Here is a 20,768-nt window from a genome sequence, read left to right as displayed (position 1 = left end):
AAATCTAATAAAATTGTCTATTGGTCCTCCTTGAACTCTCCAACTTTTATCTGAAACATTTTTCCAATAAATCAATACTTTCTGAGATAATTATAGCAGAGATGATTGGCACACGAAATAAAAATCACCCTGTTTATTTCATACATAATTACATATTAAAACATAAGAGTACGGGGTTAAGTATGACGTGTTCCGATATTCACTGTCTATACTGAAAATCTATGGTTAATGTTATACATACACTTTAGATTTCAGTACCATGGATATTAAAATATTGGAACGCAGTTTATACCAAGTTTAAATTTTTCTTACTTATGTATCTAATAAATGAAGCTGTCGCTCAGAAGAGTTTGATAGAAATCAAACTGCTTGGTGCTGCTCTGCGTGAACTTCCACTGATGGAAAGCAACATAACACTGCAACATAATACAAAAACAGTAATTATTATTTACATCTAATTATATATTTTAAACATAAAAGTAGGTTAAGCATGAATCTGTATTGTGATATTCACTATCTATGTATACTGAAAATCTGTAGTTGATGTTACACGTATACTTTGGATTTTCAGTATTGACGATTAATATTGGAAAGTATGGTTTATATCAAATTTAACTTTTTCTTACTTACATATCTAATAAATAAATCTTTTGCTCTTCTACCAAACTACTTGGTGCTGCTCTGGACTGCATGAACATCCACTGATGGAAAGCAATACTGTAACATATAGCATAAGAACAATAATTATTATAAAATCATGTAAATGGTTAAATAATTATGGTTAAATCATTTAATTAATGATTAAACTGCTTTTTAGGAGATTTGGGATCGGCATATTTCTATCACGTATCTCCAACTAAGGGATCCAGATGGATTAAACTGTTAAAAATTTTGAGGTTAAGTTAGCATCAAGATTTAAGTATGAAGCCGTTAATAAATAATTTCATTAGAGACTCGTTCAATAAGGTTATAAAGGCAAATATATGTATTTTAAGATGGTCATTGAAATGATTTTTATGATATTAACGTGGTTTTTGCAGACCATTATGCCACGTAATCTCTATTTTTGGATTTAAAGACAAATCGCCAAATATATATGTACATACAATGTACGGTAATTATTCAGTTTAGGGGCCCAATGTACATATTAGTAATAATTATACAAAAATACTTTTAAAAATATGTGTGTGAACAATATTTATTAAATAAAGAAAAATTACCTGAAATTAAAACGATTGTTTCTGTGCGGTGTCGTACACGTGATTGCGTGGTCCCACGGAGCCATGCAAGAGACAGCGAGAGAAGACCGGGAATGGTGGGGGTCGGTGCTGCGACCAAGCGCATAGCCACACACACTAGCGTTCTTCCTATGGTAGGTTTTATCTGTGATGCATTTTGGTCTCTGTTTTTGTCTGATTCATTTAATTCATTTTCTTCGTCATCTCTCTCATCGTCCTCGGTGTCACTTCCTTTATCTGGAGGATCATTTTTATCCTCTATCTCTTCGATTTTATCTTCCTGAACTTGTGAGTCATTAAGTGACTCTTTTTGATGAGCGTTATCTTTCGTCGTCTGGCTACGAGTTTGTATATTCTGTTGTAACTAGGGAAATCGTGGATTAATGTTTTTTCTACAATTTCTAATTTTGGCGGTTCACTTAGTTCTTCTTGTATGAATGGTATTGAATCTGTATTTTTGTCAAGTTGATCGTCAGAGGTAGTAAGTCTTCCATTTCTCCGTCGTCTGAGAGATATAAATTGAAATTTTCGTCTTCTTCGTCTTCGTCGGATTCTTCTAACATTTCGGAAATTATAGCTGCGTCCTTCGGGTTGTTGGGATTTAGAAGTTTTTTTACGATTAATTATTTTGCAATCTGCTTCTTCGAAATTTACTGGATTTCTTGATAAAGCGTCGGCATTCACGTTAGTCTTGTTTGCTTTATATACTACGTCGTATTACTATTCCGCTAATTTCAATCTCCAACGGAGAATTCTCATGTTTGCATCTTATTGCGCGTTTTTGAACCAAAGTAAAGGGTTTATGGTCTGTAACTAGAGTGAATTTCCGTCTATATAGATACGGTCGAAAATGTTTAACACAATATATTATTGCTAATGCTTCTTTCTCGTATGTATCGTATTTTATTTCGTTGTCGGTTAAAGTTCGTGATGCGTATGCTATTGGTCGGTCTTTATTTATTTCTCCTTGTGATAAAATGCCTCCTACGGCAATTCCAGAAGCGTCGGTAGTTAAAATGAAAGGTTTTGAAAAATCAGGATATTGTAAAACTGGTTCTTGGCACAATTCCTGTTTTAGTTTTTCGAAAGATTCTTCTTGAACAGATGTCCAATCAAAAGGCGTATTGTTTTTCAATAGGTTCGTCAAAGGTTTAGCTAATTTTGAAAAATTTGGTGTTACGTCAGAACCCCGGAATTTAGGTATATTGGTTCGACGGATAGCGAAGGAAAGGCTATCCAGGGGGGGGAGGGGGTATGGGAAGACGTAACGAGATCTTTATGTTATCTCGGGTTCACGCTAGAAGAGCGCGTGTCTCGAGCCGAATGCACTTTTCGAGAAACTCCAGTCGTGGGTCAACGTCCAGAAGGGACGCTATTACGCCTGCTGTGAGTTTCGTGCATTCGTGGTCCTATTTTTGGCCAAGGAAATTAATCCATATAACCAAGGATCGGACCTTGTGCGATTTTAGAGAGAGAGGGTGGGAGTTGAGGACGAGGCCTTATTCTAAGAAATAAATGGTAATACTTTTACAATCCATATACATTTATTAATAACGAAAAGAATTTAGACACTTATTATGAAAGAAGAGATTCAGTAGAATTAACCAAAGTATAATTACAATACAATAGAAGGCAAATCATTATATTTATCTGTGTATATGTGTGAAGTGTGTGTGTGGGAAAGGCGCGGGTGTTACAATGGTACGGGGGTCATCGAGCAAGATTTTGAGGGAAAAGAATCTGAATTAACTTGACATTCTGCTCGGCTTATTACAGAATTGTTATTATTGAATTTACATGGAAAGAAAGAAAAGAGAAATTAAATGGGGTGATGTATATCGGGGAACTATTGTGCTTAAAGTTATATTATTTTAATGATGTTCTAATCTAAAGAAATCGATTCGTACACGATTTCTACGCTGGAAGTGGAGAGCGCGGGGGAAGGTGATCGAGAGTCGAGGATCTTGATCGTTGATGTGAAGATAGCGGGAGAGAATGTCCGGTAATGTTGATCTTCGGGATATTCATACGGGAGGGGGAAATAGGGGTCAAAAAAAGGGCTCCGGGAGGGATCCTCGAGTTCCGCGGTAGGAACCGGGGAATAGGAGGGCTCTAAGAAGGGAGATGAGTCAGAAGTATCGGGGAAGACTCGATAGTTCAGAGAGACAGAGAGTAGTGGTGAAGGGGCGAGACGCGACGGATGTCTAAGATTGTTTATATTTATATGAGAACGTAAGAGTTTCCGCTCTATCGCGCGCCCCCGTCTGATTTATTCGATTGCGGATAATAACTCCCAGCGACATCGAAGGATCAAAAAGCGACGTCGCTATGAACGCTTGGCCGCCACAAGCCAGTTATCCCTGTGGTAACTTTTCTGACACCTCTTGCTGAAAACTCTTCAAGCCAAAAGGATCGATAGACCGTGCATTCGCAGTCTCTACCCAGATAGCCAAGTCTGTCGAAAACAGATTTTGTAAAATCTTGCTACAAATGTTGTTGACAAGAAGGATACAAATTTAATACAGAATTTGATTTAACAAATAATGTCGACAAAATGCTAGCAAATATGTAACAAAATCTGCTGACATAATTAGATAGCAAATTGCCAACAAAATACGGGCAAATGTGGCCATGTAACCAGACAGCAAATTGGCAGCAAAAACCGAGCAAAATTTGCGTTGAGCACTCTAACAATAAGTTGGCGGTAAAAATCGAGCAAAATCTGTGTAGCGCTGCCTGACGACACTTTGGCGGCAATATACGGGCAAATATACTCATATAACCAAATAGCAAATTGGCGGCAAAAACCGAGTAAGATTTGCGTCGAGCACTCTGACGATAAATTGGCGACAAAAACCGAGCAAAATCTGTGCAGCGCTATCTGATGACACATTAGCGACAAAATACGCGCAAGGTCTGCGCAGCGCTGTCTAATGATAAATTGGTGCAAAAATCGAGCAAGGTCTGCACAGTGCTTCCTAACGACAAATTGGTGGCAAAAATCGAGCAAGCTTTGTGTAGTGTTGTCTGATGACAAATTGGCGGCAAAAACCGAGCAAGACCTATCACAATTTAACGATATTAATGATATTAATTATATATTTTTTTATTCTTATATATATTTAATTTAATTTAATGCGTTTAACGAGGAGCAGAGTGTATAATGAGCATAAAAGTATTCGAAAATACTTTATATTCAGTAATCTTTGCTAGAACAATAAAAAGATTACTGAATATAAAGTATTTTCAAATACTTTTATGCTCATTATACACTGTTCCTCGTTAAACGCATTAAATGAAATGAACATCGAACAGATTAAATAATGAGCACGCGCGGTCATATAGACTAGCTATAATAACATGGCTATTATATGGCGGCTTAAAATCCGGTTTAATGACTATATATATATACTGTATATTATCCAATCCAAAATTTTTGCAGCCCCACCGCCACTCTCAGTTTTTGTTTGCTCAGCGTTACTAGTTCTTTAGCTCTTCCTGGTCTGCTGTTTAAAAAATTATATTTGTATATCTAATTCAAAATTTTATTACTCTTTTTAAACTGAATTTGTTTCTTAAGATGATTTTTGAAAAATTATATATTTGCGCTGGTTATGACGTATGTAGACTATATATAACACTTACATTAAATTAAGAAGTAGTCTACCACGTAAGGCAGTTGGCTCACGAACCAGAGGTCCCGAGGTCCCGAGTTCGAATCCCACCAAGGTAAGTGTGTTTTTCAAATACGAGAAAATATTTACAATCATAGACTCCATCTTAAGAAACAAATTTAGTTAAAAAATAGTAATAAAATTTCGAAATAAATATAATTTTTTAATTTTTTTTTGACAGTGTTGTGCATTTCTTGCACGGTTTTTGAGGACAATTTGTCGTCGGACAGCGCTACGCAAAGCTTGCTCGATTTTGCCGATTATTTGTCGTCGGACAGCGCTACGCAAAGCTTGCTCGGTTTTTGCCGATTATTTCTCGTCAGACAGCGCTACGCAAAGCTTGCTCGGTGTTTGTCGACAATTTGTTGGCAGACAACGTTAGACAAAGCTTGCTCGGTATTTGCCGACAATTTGTTGGCAGACAACGCTACACAAAGCTTGCTCGGTTTTTGCTGCCAATTTGCTGTCTGGTTATGTACACAGGCTTTGCTAGCAAAACACGAGCTTAAAGATGACACAGATGGCACCGGATTTGACACCAATCTTTGAACGAATTTGATGCCATCTTGGCGACAATTTGCTATCAAATTGCTTACTGGGTATGCGTACTGAACATCGAGATCAAGCCAGCTTTTGCCCTTTTGCTCTACGCGAGGTTTCTGTCCTCGCTGAGCTGGCCTTAGGACGTGGCGGTGGACGTGGGGGTACACTAAAATTGATTTTTATTATTATTTTTTTAAAAGATCCGAAAAAGGGGAAGGTTTTTTTTAAGGATATATATATGTATTCCTGTTATATTGTGTATATATAGATAAAAGGAAAGTTTAGCGGATATCTCGGACTTATTGTTGGTGGCGGTGTTCTCGGGACGTGAAATGTCTCAGGTCTCAGGTCAAATCTGCGTTTCACGGACAAGCGTGAGATCAGCTCGCCCGTGACCCGAGAGGTCACCTAGATCCTTATGGCGTTTTTAATTTATTGCGCCCTATGCCACGAAATTTCGAAATAATTGAAATTTCATGCTTCATTTCGTGGAATTAGATGGAATGCGACAAACAAGTCTATAATTTGCCTATTTTATTAGGCTCGAGTCTTCTGGAAGGTTTCGTTATTTACTATTTAATGAGCGATGACAGTTGGAGTGCATCCGCTTCGTCAATTGATAACGGCTATTTTATGGTTTCCGTCTGTTTCGTGTGATGAAATGATGACGAGTGATTTCACGAAAGAAAGAAATCGTGGGATCCACAGGACGTAACATTGGTATAAATCTTCTGTAATATCCTGCTAATTCAGGAAATTATTTAATATTTCTCGGAGTTTTTGGTCTAGGAAATTGTCTCACGGCTTCTAATTTTTTTGGATCGGGTTTAATTTTATCGCTACTTATTATGTGTCCTAAGTATGTTACTTCAGTTTTTAAGAATTCACATTTATCGGACTGTAATTTTAGATTAGCTTGGCGGAGTCGTTCCATTACTAAATTGTACCTTCTTTCATGTTCTTCTAATGTAGGAGCGGAAATGATATCATTCATGTAGATAAATACACCTTCTATTTTTGTTAATATTAAATTCATTATTCGTTGGAAGGTAGCGGGAGCATTCTTTAATCCGAAAGGCATTCTCTCGAATTTATAATGATCATTAGGGGTCGTAAATGCAGTTTTATGGCTATAATCTGCGGGGTCCATTTCTATTTGGTGAAACCCAGAGGCGAGATCATATATGTGTACTGTGAAATACTTTGCATTGCCGATGTTACGTCCAACCCCGGGATTAGGATAAAAAAATCTAGGAAGCAAAGGAATGGCTAACCAGAGGGGTCGGGGTAAGGAAGGACGCAACCAGACGCTTTAGAATATCACTTGCAGGTACACGCTCTGAGGCGCGTGGCGCGAGCCGAACGCACTTTCGATGGTTCAGGAAGGGTCAACGTCCGTAGGGACGGTAGGACGCCTTCTGTGAGCGGTGCGATCGTCGGTCCTCTTTCGAGTCAGAGAATTCAATCCCTTTAACTCAGGATCGGACCTCGTGCGATTTCGAGAGGGAGAAGAGTAGAGTGGGTGAGGTTATAAATAAATGGGAATGTATTTATATAACATAACTAAAACATTTATTAAAAATATAAGTTGAGTAAACTGTCAATATTATAATAAGTGAGAACAAAGCAAATTAAACGCGGGATTGAAAACATTTAAGATAGATTTAAGTGTAGAATGTATGTGTAAGGTGTATGTTTGTGTGTGCATTCTTCGCGGGTGTTACAAAAATGCGGGGGTGATCGGGCAAGATTTTTGAGGGGAAACCTATTTGAAAATGGACATCCTGCCCGCTATTATTACAATTGAAATCAGAATGCAAATACTTAATCCTTCAACTAAGTGTACGTGTGGTGTATATGTGTATTTGAAAACTAAATTAGGTCGCAATTAAAAATAAAATGTCGAGTATGTATGTAAATTAAAAACATATGAGAATTAAAATAAATAAAATTTATTCTGTAGTTATTAATCTAAGGTTATGGTCTCGGAATCGCCTAGTATTTCCTCGAGAACCACAACGGTCGAGGCGGTCGACGAGGTCGGGGATGGTTCTCTGGAACCCGTGAGGGAGGGGGAATCGGGAAATTCCCCGGGGCGAACCGGGAAATATGAAGGTTTTGATCAGGCGTATCGGGGACGACGCGATAAGGAAGCACGCGACAAACAGGGCGAGAAGGCGGATTAGGAGGAGGCGGCGAGGGTGGTTCCTCCGGAAGGGCTGGTGGAGCCGGCGGAGTGGCGAGTCGCGGAGGACCGGCGTTGACTTGTTCCCGGGGGAATTCAACTTTCCTTCGCGCCCGCTTGTTTTGACGATTCTTCTTCCGCTTAATCGTGCGGAGATTCTGTCCTCGAGGGGGTGGAACCTTCGGGTCCACTAAAATTATTTTATTTATTTAGTGGTCGATCTTTCTTGGAGCCGGTCGGAAGCACACAAACGAACAAAAAGAAATCGTTACGAGCTCAGGGCGTCAGTGAACCGGCTGAGTCCGCGACAGCGACAAAGACGCCGGGAGTCAAAGACCGACAAGTCAGCCAAACCCGCAACAACGCCAACGACCGCCGCGAATCTAATGCCTACACCGATCGACTCAAACCCACGATAACAATCCACCACGAGCTCAAGGTGTCAGTGAACCGGCTGAGTCCGCGACAGCGACGAAGACCCCGGGAGTCAAAGGCCGACAAGTCAGCCAGACCAGCGACAACGCCAACGATAGCCGCGAATCCAATGCCTACACCGATCGACCCAAACCCGCGAGCTTAATAATAAACTCCCGGGGATCCAACAGTCGATAGACCACTTGAGAAGGGGGACGATAACGCGAAAAAGAAAAGGATTAAGAGAGTTACGGGACTTACTACTTTGATGAATTCTTGAACGTTGGAATTCTCTCCGAAATGGACGTTGGTCTCGTCGGTGGGTGAGTCGGGGCGACTGATGGTTTGTCGGATCTCTTGCACTAACTCTAAACGTGGAATCGTGACTCGAAACGAATGAGATCACGATTATAATACCGAACAATAGGTAGACGCAACAATATGTAGTCTAAAGCTTGAAAAACTGAGAAAATTTTTCTGAGGGGGAGTTCTGTGATGTCGCGATTTATATATAGAAAGGTTTAAAGGATGGGAGGGGTGGATTTCGTGTGGGATGTGTCCAGTTTTCATTTTTGGGGACTTTTGGTTGGTGGGATTCTTCTAATTTGCGTTTAAAGGGTTTCTTATTGTGTGGGATCGTCTTCACCCAAGGAGTGGATTATTTAGTTTTCGCCTATCCTAGAAAGCTAAAGACGGTTATCGATTTTTCCGGTTTTCCATTGGTGAGTCCCCTCGTAAGGCCTCCACTGTCTTATTGGGGGTGTAACCCATCGCTTCTTCCAATGACTCATTTGTTCTCGACTATCGTCAATTTCTCTTTTATTAAGGTCCCTTATTTATCTCGCGACTCTGTTCTAATGTTGACAGACGATGCATATCCCTCTAATCTTAAGTGCAGTTTTATTGGAAACAGAAACTTCCGCCACGTGCTCTTAAGATTTCTAAAAGCACGTGTTAGATTTCGTTTCTGTTTGTCGGGACATTGCGCGGGCAGTTTTGAGCTAGTCGCGCGATGTAATAAAGATCCCCATCAAGCCCTGTCTGGAATTAAGGCCCCTTTTGCGCGTCGTGTCGCCGGGTTTATAGTTATGGGCCCGACAAGGTTGATGAGAATCTGGTCATTATATGCCTCATCTATTAGCAATTTGTCATCTAAAAGGTTGCTTTTAGTCGTCTAAGCAAATAGGTAGTTTGATCATAAAAAAAAGGAATGTGAGGAGATCAAAGCTCACTCGCTGATCGATAACCGTCCGTGCTCGGTTTGTTTATCCTAATCTTAAGGGCTATCTTAGCCGCATAAGAATTCCCGCGAAAAAGGGATATCGTAGAGTCCGCTGGACGTAACACCCCCCGCCTTAGACAAATGTTGGGGGTGTGTAACACAACATTTGCGGATTAATTGAAGGAACGATTTCCGTTTTTCGCAAGCTTCTTGGTCCCCTTTTTTTTTGAAGGGTTCGTCCTTGGTTTCTATTTTAAGAAGGAGGAAAGAAAAAGGCAACCTCCATAATCCCTTCCTCTATTCTTTTGTCCTTCTGGTTTATGCCATTGTCTACATGTGCACGTATTAGATTGTTAAATCAAAGATTTTAGAGAGTGGTAATTCTGATTTACATGCACATTCAGACGCACGAGGAATATTTATTGTATACGCATATATATATTTTTCTACTAAATTTGGTAATGTCTTAATGTTATTCGCAACGTGCAAGATTTCGGTTCATGTGAGGCTGTCTTTCCTTTCTTTAATGGAGCAATAATTGTGTCATTACTAGCTAGAGTGGATTGCCCACGTAGCTGTCGTCCGTCGAGGCGTCCCTTTTTTTTGTGGCAGTTTTTCAACTGACCCATGCCCCAGGTAGCAAACACAAGTCATTTTGACGTCAAATACTAGTCATGTTTGTACTGTTACGTCAGAACCCCGGAATCTAGGTATATGTATATATATATATATATATATATATATATATATATATATATATATATATATATATATATATATATATATATATATATATGTAGGTCCGGAAGTATGTTCCGGGACTTTTATTTTTGATATCGGTATATTCCGGGACATTTGGCAGTTTCCAGGACTGTCCTGGAAAAAATTCATGTCCTACGGCAATTTTCGGGACAGTTTTTTGAATCTGATTACATATATATGCGTTATATTCCAGGACTGTACATTTCAAAAAACGTAAACAGTCCCGGAACATACCTCTGGACCTACATATATATATATATATATATATAAACGTAAACAGTCCCGGAACATACCTCTGGACCTACATATATATATATATTGCTTCGACGGATAGCGAAGGAAAGGCTATCCAAGGGAGAGGGTATGGGAAGACGTAACAAGATCTTATGGTATCTCGGGTTCACGTTAGAAGGGCGCGTGCCTCGAGTCGAATGCACTTTTCAGGAAAACTTCAGTTGTGGGTCAACGTCCAGAAGGGACGCTATTACGCCTACTGAGAGTTTTCGTGCACTCGCGGTCTTGTTTTCGGTCAAGGATAATAATATCCCTATTACCGGGGATCGGACCTTGTGCGATTTTAGAGAGGTAGTGAGAGGTGAGGTCTTATTTATAAAGAATAAACATTGAGTTTAATATTTAATCAAAATAATTAGAACATTTATTACAAAAAGGAAAAGAACAAAATATTATTACAAATTAAAAATCATTATTATATATAAAGTACGTGGGAGTGTGGTGTGTGCGTGTGGAATGACATTTGTTCCGGTACGGGTGTAACACAAATTTGGAGAATCGGGGAGGATTTTTATAAAGACCCACACAGCACATAATATTGTAGAAATATTGCAGCAATATTATTTTTCCGTTGCAATATTACAATGACATGTATCAGAAATATTGCAGTAATATTACTGAAATATCTCAGTAATATTAAAATGTCCGCGAAAATGAATATCAGTAATATTACTGATATTTATTTCAGTAATATTGCGGTAATATTACTGCAATATATCAGTAATATTACGGTAAAATTACTATAATATTTGCGTGATATAATATTGCTAGGAATTAAAAAACCATTTTAATAATTTTTATTAAATTTTATTAAATTATTTTTAATAGTATTGTTACATACAATTTTAAAATAATATTGATATTGTAAACGCAATAATATTATTTGTGTAATATTAGATAATATTTATTTAATATTGCTAAAAATTAAAACATTTTAATGAATATTATTAAATTTTATCAAATTGTTATTTTTAATAATAGTATTACATACAATATTAAGAAAATAATATTGATATTATCTTTCTATCTCTTTCTTATTCAAAACTGCTCCATGCTACTCTGCACTGTATGAATTTCCACTGATAAAGAATGACGTAACACTATAACATAATACAAAAACTGTAATTATTATTTATATCTAATTATACAAGGTGAGTTTTATTTTGTATGCCAATTATCTTCACTAATTATCTCAGAAAGTATTGGTTTATTGGAAAAATGTTTCAGATAAAAGTTGGAGGGTTTATAGAGGAATAATGGATGATCTTATTAGATTTTGAGTCTGGAACCCATGTTGAGCCCAGTAGGGTCCAAGTCAAATTTTTTTAAATAAAAACTCCCTTTTTTTATTACATTATCTTTTTTTACTAATTAATATAAACAACTTTTGCTGAAACATTTTTTATTTGCTTTATACTTTTTGAGATATTCAAAAAAAAATTGGTAATTTTTTTAATATTTAGCTTATATCTTGATAAATGCTTGTCGGAGAAGAAAATGATACAGGACTTTTTGACTTGATATGGTCTCAAGAATATGCCATTGCACCCTAATTTCTTTAAATATTTGTGTATACATTTTCTTGAAGCTTTCATGTGTACACAATTATTTAAAGAAATTAGAATACTATTGCAACAGTATATTCTTGAAACCAAATCAAGTCAAAAAGTCCTGTACCACTTTTCACTCCGACGAACATTTATTGACAAACATCTATTGTAAGCTAAATATTGAAAAAAATACCAAGTTTTCCTTGAATATCTCAAAAAGTATAAGGCAAATAAAAAAATGTTTCAGACAAAAGTTGTTCATATTAATTAGTAGAAAAAGATGATACCATAAAAAGGGGGTTTTTATTTAAATAATTTGACTTGGATCCTATTAGGCTTAACACAGATCCCGGACTCAAAATCTAATAAAATTGTCTATTGGTCCTTCTTGAACTCTCCAACTTTTATCTGAAACATTTTTCCAATAAATCAATACTTTCTGAGATAATTATAGCGGAGATGATTGGCACACGAAATAAAAATCACCCTGCTTATTTCATACATAATTACATATTAAAACATAAGAGTACGGGGTTAAGTATGACGTGTTCCGATATTCACTGTCTATACTGAAAATCTATGGTTAATGTTATACATACACTTTAGATTTTCAGTACTGGATATTAAAATATTGGAACGCAGTTTATACCAAGTTTAAATTTTTCTTACTTATGTATCTAATAAATGAAGCTGTCGCTCAGAAGAGTTTGATAGAAATCAAACTGCTTGGTGCTGCTCTGCGTGAACTTCCACTGATGGAAAGCAACGTAACACTGCAACATAATACAAAAACAGTAATTATTATTTACATCTAATTATATATTTTAAACATAAAAGTAGGTTAAGTATGAATCTGTATTGTGATATTCACTATCTATGTATACTGAAAATCTGTAGTTGATGTTACACGTATACTTTGGATTTTCAGTATTGACGATTAATATTGGAAAGTATGGTTTATATCAAATTTAACTTTTTCTTACTTACATATCTAATAAATAAATCTTTTGCTCTTCTATCAAACTACTTGGTGCTGCTCTGGACTGCATGAACATCCACTGATGGAAAGCAATACAAGTGTATGAAGTTAGCCCCCCTTTTTTTGAAATTTATATTTTTGAAAGTTGTTCCAGGTTGTTCTGACTTTGTACTACATTGTTCCAAAACGATATTCCTTAATTCTCAACAGTTTTTTAATAAAATAAAAAAAACAATTTTTTTGGCTGGCCCCCCTTTTTTCGAAAATTGAAATTTTTTTATCGCTACAGATTGTTCTAGTTGTTCCAAAGTATTAGTTTGATTGGTTAAAAACTTTAAGAGATATTGAAAAAAGAAAAATTTTAAAAATAACAGTTTTTGGCCATTTATTCGTAAACAAAATGACTTACAAAACTGTCGATTTAGAACATATTTCTAACCGCGTAGAACAACTCAGAACAAAATTTTTAAGACTAGAACAAGAACCTAAAGGGTACTTTACTCTTCATCGGAAATATTATTTTTCAATTTTTTTCGTTAAAAATCTTGTTTCAGGCTTCCCGCTTTAAAACTATCGTGTTCTCCACTGGAACAACTCAGAACAAAATTTTTAAGACTAGAACAAGAACCTAAAGGGTACTTTACTCTTCATCGGAAATATTATTTTTCAATTTTCTTCGTTAAAAATCTTTTTCCAGGCTTCCCGCTTTAAAACTATCGTGTTCTCCACTGGAACAACTCAGAACAAAATTTTTAAAACTAGAACAAGAACCTAAAGAGTACTTTACTCTTCATCGAAAATATTATTTTTCAATTTTTTTCGTTAAAAATCTTGTTCCAGGCTTCCCGCTTTAAAACTATCGTGTTCTCCACTGGAACAACTCAGAACAAAATTTTTAAGACTAGAACAAGGACCTAAAGGGTACTTTACTCTTCATCAAAAATATTATTTTTCAATTTTCTTCATTAAAAATCTTGTTCCAGGCTTCCCGCTTTAAAACTATCGTGTTCTCCACTGGAACAACTCAGAACAAAATTTCTAAGACCAGAACAAGAACCTAAAGGGTACTTTAATCTTTATCGGAAATATTATTTTCAGTAATTATGCATAAAAAGACCGCACTCGCCAATGACCTTGACCTTGACATATGTTGTCAAGGTCACCCTCCTGAGTGACCTTCAAAAGGTTTTAGCCGGCGGTCGTTATTCGTTAGAAAGTTATTAACAAAAAAAGTTTGAAAAATATAGCAGCTATTTTGAGTATTGGAAGGCATAAATAACTAATATATATGTCGAAATAGTTTACGCATACACTTGACGCGCGAAACGAGATGCCACATGGGTTAGATGACGCGCTTTAAAAATATTCAACTGTTTAAAGCGCGTCACTAATCTACATGGGTTAGATGACGCGCTTTAAAAGTATTCAACTGTTTAAAGCGCGTCATCTAACCCATCTATGTTAGTGACGCGCGCGCTTTAAACGGTTGAATACTTTTAAAACGTGTCACTAACTTGTTCTAGTGGAGAACACAATAGTTTTAAAGCGGGAAGCCTGGAACAAAATTTTTAACGAAGAAAATCAAAAAATAATATTTTCGATGAAGAGTAAAGTACCCTTTAGGTTCTTGTTCTGGTCTTAGAAATTTTGTTCTGAGTTGTTCCAGTGGAGAACACGATAGTTTTAAAGCGGGAAGCCTGGAACAAGATTTTTAACGAAGAAAATTGAAAAATAATCTTTTTGATAAAGAGTAAAGTACCCTTTAGGTTCTTGTTCTAGTCTTAAAAATTTTGTTCTGAGTTGTTCCAGTGGAGAACACAATAGTTTTAAAGCGGGAAGCCTGGAACAAGATTTTTAACGAAGAAAATTGAAAAATAATATTTCCGATGAAGAGTAAAGTACTCTTTAGGTTCTTGTTCTGGTCTTAGAAATTTTGTTCTGAGTTGTTCCAGTGGAGAACACGATAGTTTTAAAGCGGGAAGCCTGGAACAAGATTTTTAACGAAGAAAATTGAAAAATAATATTTCCGATGAAGAGTAAAGTACCCTTTAGGTTCTTGTTCTGGTCTTAGAAATTTTGTTCTGAGTTGTTCCACTGGAGAACACGATAGTTTTAAAGCGGGAAGCCTGGAACAAAATTTTTAACAAAGAAAATTAAAAAATAATATTTCCGATGAAGAGTAAAGTACCCTTTAGGTTCTTGTTCTAGTCTTAAAAATTTTGTTCTGAGTTGTTCCAGTGGAGAACACGATAGTTTTAAAGCGGGAAGCCTGGAACAAGATTTTTAACGAAAAAAATTGAAAAATAATATTTCCGATGAAGAGTAAAGTACCCTTTAGGTTCTTGTTCTAGTCTTAAAAATTTTGTTCTGAGTTGTTCTACGCGGTTAAAAATATGTTCTAGATCGACAGTTTTGTAAGTCATTTTGTTTACGAATAAATGGCCAAAAACTGTTATTTTAAAATTTTTTCTTTTTTCAATATCTCTTAAAATTTTTAACCAATCGAACTAATACTTTGGAACAATGTTTGGGACAACTAGAACAATCTGTAGCGATAAAAAAATTTCGATTTTCGAAAAAAGGGGGACCAGCCAAAAAAATTGTTTTTTTTATTTTATTAAAAAACTGTTGAGAATTAAGGAATATCGTTTTGGAACAATGTAGTACAAAGTCAGAACAACCTGGAACAACTTTCAAAAATATGAATTTCAAAAAAAGGGGGGCTAACTTTATACACTCAAGCAATACTGTAACATATAGCATAAGAACAATAATTATTACAAAATCATGTAAATGGTTAAATAATTATGGTTAAATCATTTAATTAATGATTAAACTGCTTTTTAGGAGATTTGGAATCGGCATATTTCTATCACGTATCTCCAACTAAGGGCTCCAGTTGGATTAAACTGTTAAAAATTTTGAGGTTAAGTTAGCATCAAGATTTAAGTATGAAGCCGTTAATAAATAATTTCATTAGAGACTCCTTTAATAAGGTTATAAAGGCAAATATATGTATTTTAAGATGGTCATTGAAATGATTTTTATGATATTAACGTGGTTTTTGCAGACCATTATGCCACGTAATCTCTATTTTTGGATTTAAAGACAAATCGCCAAATCTATATGTACAATGTACATATTAGTAATAATTATACAAAAATACTTTTAAAAATATTTGTGTGAACAATATTTATTAAATAAAGAAAAATTACCTGAAATTAAAACGATTGTTTCTGTGCGGTGTCGTACACGTGATTGCGTGGTCCCACGGAGCCATGCAAGAGACAGCGAGAGAAGACCGGGAATGGTGGGGGTCGGTGCTGTGACCAAGCGCATAGCCACACACACTAGCGTTCTTCCCTCCACTTACGCACTCAGAAACGTTCTGTTTATCCGTGTGACAAACTCGTAATTTGAAAAGTTTAATATTGATTATATAAGAAATATAAATTTTAAATTTTATCCATTTATTTTATTATCAATTTACTTACTGGCTCTTAATTAAAAATTTATTGTATATATAATTACCTTTTATTATTACAAAACAAATAACAAGTTATAAAATTAAATACCACCACTTATAAAATTTATCTTAATCACTTTTATTCCCCAAAAGTACAAGTCAGTCTCTTTTGATTTCATCACATTTTTTGATTTAGATTTTTCTTTCTTTCAGTCCAAAATTCTTTAACTGGTATATATTATCTGTGCAATACGTATATGATTGTGTGATACCTTAATAACGTCTTAATGACGTCAATAAGATGTCATTAAAATGTCATTTGACATTATTTTGCTACTTAAAGTATTATATTTCAACAATATATTGCAGCAATATTACTGTAATATTTCAATATTATTTAAAAACGTGTAATACATCAGTAATATTTCTGAAATATTTCATTGTAATACGTAATATTTCCACTATATTGCAATATTACTGCAATATTTCTGCAATATTATGTGCTGTGTGGGGATCGATATTCTCCCGTCAAAATGCATTTGGTGAGTAAATTAATATTTTACATTAGATTGTGGAGAAAAACTATGTATGTGTAAATACAAAAGCAATATATAAAATAATTAACATTAATTTGGTAATATAATCTTTAGTGTAAAATGTCAGGAATTATAGTTATTTACGGTAAGATTATAGTTACGGTACAATAAATGATTATTAGTCTATAAATTTATACATTCATAAATTATCTCTACGGTAGGGGAGGAGGTTCGGGGGGAGAATTCCTCGAGTATCTCAATACTCGAGTCAGAGAAGGAGGGAGAAGGCGATCGGTCACGGTAGAGGATGGTGGAGGTAGAAAGGGCGGGGGAAGGAATTCTGTCGAAAGGAACCGGGGAGAAATTGCAGGGTGATCTCTCCCGGAACTCCGCAAGTTCCTCGGAAGGAACTGGAGAGTAGTAAGGTTCCAAAAGGGGGATGGTTCTGGGGTATCGGGAAATACCCGATACGCAAGAAAACAACAGACAGGTGAGGGAGATGGGGAAGGGGGAGAATCGGGGATAGGGTCGATATGCGGGGACAGTTCGTTTTTTAAAAATGAAGCTAGGAGCTGTCGCTCCACTATGCGGGCGAGTCTGTTCCGAATTGTCCGATTGCGGATAATTATTCCCAAAGACTTGCGGCGGTGAATTTGCGATTTCACTAAAATTATTTTATAATTTTGAATTCGAAAATGGGGGGGAGTTTTAAAGATATTTGTATATATTTATATATATGTGTGTTCTCGTATACGGTATACACACATATACATACTGTAGAGATGTACCGTATGACGATAACCGAGCGGGTATCTCGGACTTACTGTTAACGGTTGCTATCGGGGAATCAGGTGACTGCGGCGGATTCTTCCGAACGTGAAACGGATGGCAGTGGTGGCTATTAGTGAGTTCGTCCGGACCCTCGGTTACTGCGGGGTGATTGACACACGCACAGAATCTACTCTGGTTTCGCTTAAGCGAGGAGTACGGCTGGCTGATGATTGATAAATACGGCTGGTAAATATAGTTTCAAGACGTCTCGGACTGGATCAGAAGTGACTCCAAGTGCGCAAAGTCGCGATTTTTATACAAAATTAAAGAGGTGGGATTATGTTTTAATCCGATTTGATTGGGTGGAGTTCTTTTCTGATCGTGACGTAGGTTTCAATTTTCCGCCTATCCGGCGAGTTTCCCCAAAAATCGTCATTGCCTATAAGCAATTTCTAATTCGCGGCTATTCATTGGCGAGTACGTTATCATCTTGCCCTTTGACAGTCCCTTCCAGAGGCTTAACTTTATCAATCGCCGCGAGGCGTGGGTCTTAGGTCAAATCTGCGTTTTACGGAAAAGCGTGAGATCAGCCCTCCCGTGACCCGAGAGGTCACCCAGATCCTTATGGCGTTTTTAATTTATTGCGCCTTTGCCCGAAATTTCGAGATAATTGAAATTTTGTGCTTTATTTCGTGGAATTGGATGGAATGCGACAAACAAGTCTATAATTTGCCTATTTTATTAGGCTCGAGTCTTCTGGAAGGTTTCGTCATTTACCATTTAATGAGCGATGACAGTTGGAGTGCATCTGGTTCGTCAATTGATAACCGCTATTTTATGGTTTCCGTCTGTTTCGTGTGATGAAATGAGTGATTCCACGAAAGAAAAAAATCGTGGAGTCAACAGAACGTAACAACGAACAAGATTGCTTCCCAAATCGACCAGGTCTTCCCAAATCTGCCAAGAAATTTTTAAACACAAGAACTGTGATATATAATATCCAAGAAATGGAGGCGGCTGATGATGAAAGCATCAAAGTAGAATTCAAAGTAGAATTTTAGGATTTTCGTGTAAGTATTCCTGGACATGCGTCGACAGAGCCTTTGCAATTCCAAAGTACACGAATATTTTTCTCACGGATCGAGACGCTAGATTTCAAAATTTCTATTGTTTTGCCTTAATCTGTTATTGTCTAGCGTGAAGTGTTTTTCACGAATTTTCCTTGGGAGTCATATGACGACCCGACGTTACTATTGACCGGCGGCGCAGGTTTCACAATTAATATACTTATTTGTTTGATTTTGATGTCGGGAAGAATGGTGATTCATTATTATCAGTAACCTGCCTGCCGATCGACAAATATTATTCGGTTTTCGTCATCCCAAAAATAATTGTGTTAGAAAAACATTTTACGAGAAAGGTTTTTATGAAAGAAGAAAATCGCGAAGTCCACAGAACGTAACATTAGTTTTGCTGTCCTTACACAAAAGTGTACACCGATTAATTCTGCAGTTGCGTTGCCAAAGGATAAGAACGTTCTTCAGATTTTCTTCCAGGCCTTCTTTGTGATTTGATTTTTTGTAAAAAGTTTTCATCCAGGAAGTGAGAGAGTGACATTTCCTGTGTTAGCGTTGACTCTCCCATTACGCTACGTGCTACTGTATCCCAGTTTATTCGGCGGAAAACATTATGTGGTCCCTCAATTTTTCGAAGTCCTGGTTGGTGTAAATGCCGCTTGCAGCTAAGGATCCGAGATCGCTGTAATGTCAGGTAGGCTTGGTCATTGGTTCCATTATTGTACGTGATCTGCTGTATTCCACATTTGGTGTTATGCTGTATCATTCGTCATTTAGATAATATATCGTAGGAAGTATCCTACTGCACGAAATTTACATTTCTGTTTTAAAAAGTATATGCGTTCGAGGCGTTAAGAAGTATGTTCCGTTTTCCTTTAATACTGGTAATTGTTGATAACATTCTTAAGTATGGCGTATTTTTATTTCCACCGGGATGCATTTAGTTACGTGTACTTCTTCAGAAATTATGGTTATGTATCCTGAGCCTTTCATGATTTGATAAGCAAAATCGTCTGGTGCATGAATTGCAAGACTAAGCGCGTTTTTCATTACTTGTCGTTTTAAATTGTAAGTGATTTATTTGTGTGCAAATGTGTCGTTCTACATAAACAAATTTTGAATTTACATAAGCAAAAATATCTACGTTTTCAATTGTGTTTAAGATTAAGGTAAAGTCGTTACGGTGAGGCGCTGTCGCGACAGCGAACGCCTCTGGCGCGAACACAAACAGCCCTCGGGCTTGACCCGAATTCGCCCGAGATCACCCGGTTGTCGCGCCTACCGTTCCGAGCTGCAATTGTAAACCGCGCACGCGTTTCCTAATTCGCGTACCTCGCGCAACGCGTCACATCGCTGATCGATGTGATTCGTCTCCTTACATTGAGGATCGATACGATGCGTCCTTCGTGAGGCAACGACCCCCGCCGAGGGTCTCCTATCGCGGGACAAAAGATGATTGATGTCGATCCGCGCTCTCTTCTGTTTCTGCCTCGCTAAGAAGAAAGTCGAGCCGGCCGTTCGTGGCAATTATCTTATTGAGAGTGCTGAAAGTAATTGCGCGAAGTCCGTATAGTTTCATCGCAAGCCGCACCCGCTCGATTGGTCGCCGCGTGAAACATCTCAGATCGCTCTGTCGTTCACGTGAAGCGAAGAGTGAGCCGGTTTTCGTCGCGTGTAGCACCCGGTCGATTGGTCATCGCGCGAATTCCAGAAAGTTAGGTGCGCTCAGTGCATCCGTGCAAAGAGGTGCATCATGTGCACAAGTTTCGTTGCGATCTGCACCCGCTCGATTGGTCGTCGCGCGAAACATTTCATTTTCGCGAGCTTTTCCGTTCGCCAGTAATACGACTTGGCGAACCAAAGGGACGGATCACGTGATCACCGCGTGCGGTAGCGTGATCCTTCAAGAGAAATCCGTGTCGACGGCGAGACCGTCACACGAATTAAACCCGGTTTTCGCAAGGGCCTCTTTCTCGAGCGTTGCGATAACCGCGCGTAAGCTCAGACGAGCAATCTTTGTACAATACGCAGGGAGTTTGATCCCGATATCGACCTCGC

General features: G+C 37.2%; 1 protein-coding gene and 1 long non-coding RNA gene across 4 annotated transcripts in view; both read right to left on the bottom strand.

Annotated features, from left to right (window-relative positions):
• Positions 1 to 177: 177 nt before the first annotated feature.
• On the bottom strand, positions 178 to 1,362 carry LOC139814987 (uncharacterized). Its single transcript, XR_011732639.1, has 3 exons — positions 1,221 to 1,362; positions 631 to 717; positions 178 to 416 (listed from the first exon to the last, which is right to left on the bottom strand). It is a non-coding gene; the product is annotated as an uncharacterized lncRNA (long non-coding RNA).
• A 9,744-nt stretch (positions 1,363 to 11,106) lies between these two features.
• LOC139815069 (uncharacterized) overlaps positions 11,107 to 20,768 on the bottom strand; it is a 51,134-nt gene continuing 41,472 nt past the window's right edge. Inside the window, exons 1-4 of one of the 3 annotated variants that reach the window (XR_011732659.1) lie at positions 16,077 to 16,555; positions 12,870 to 12,940; positions 12,552 to 12,655; positions 11,107 to 11,432 (exon numbers count right to left, since the gene is read on the bottom strand). Coding sequence is in view for 1 of the 3 variants with exons in the window: in XM_071781674.1 (XP_071637775.1) it covers positions 12,580 to 12,655 (76 nt within the window). In the remaining 2 variants the exon portion in view is untranslated. Of the gene's footprint in view, positions 11,433 to 12,551; positions 12,656 to 12,869; positions 12,959 to 16,076; positions 16,556 to 20,768 lie in introns of those variants that run through there. The other 2 variants (XR_011732658.1, XM_071781674.1) reach the window with 2 other exon arrangements.

The sequence above is a fragment of the Temnothorax longispinosus genome, chromosome 6, assembly GCF_030848805.1.
Source record: "Temnothorax longispinosus isolate EJ_2023e chromosome 6, Tlon_JGU_v1, whole genome shotgun sequence".
NCBI lineage: Eukaryota > Metazoa > Arthropoda > Insecta > Hymenoptera > Formicidae > Temnothorax > Temnothorax longispinosus.
This window is presented reverse-complemented; position numbering and strand designations above follow the sequence as displayed.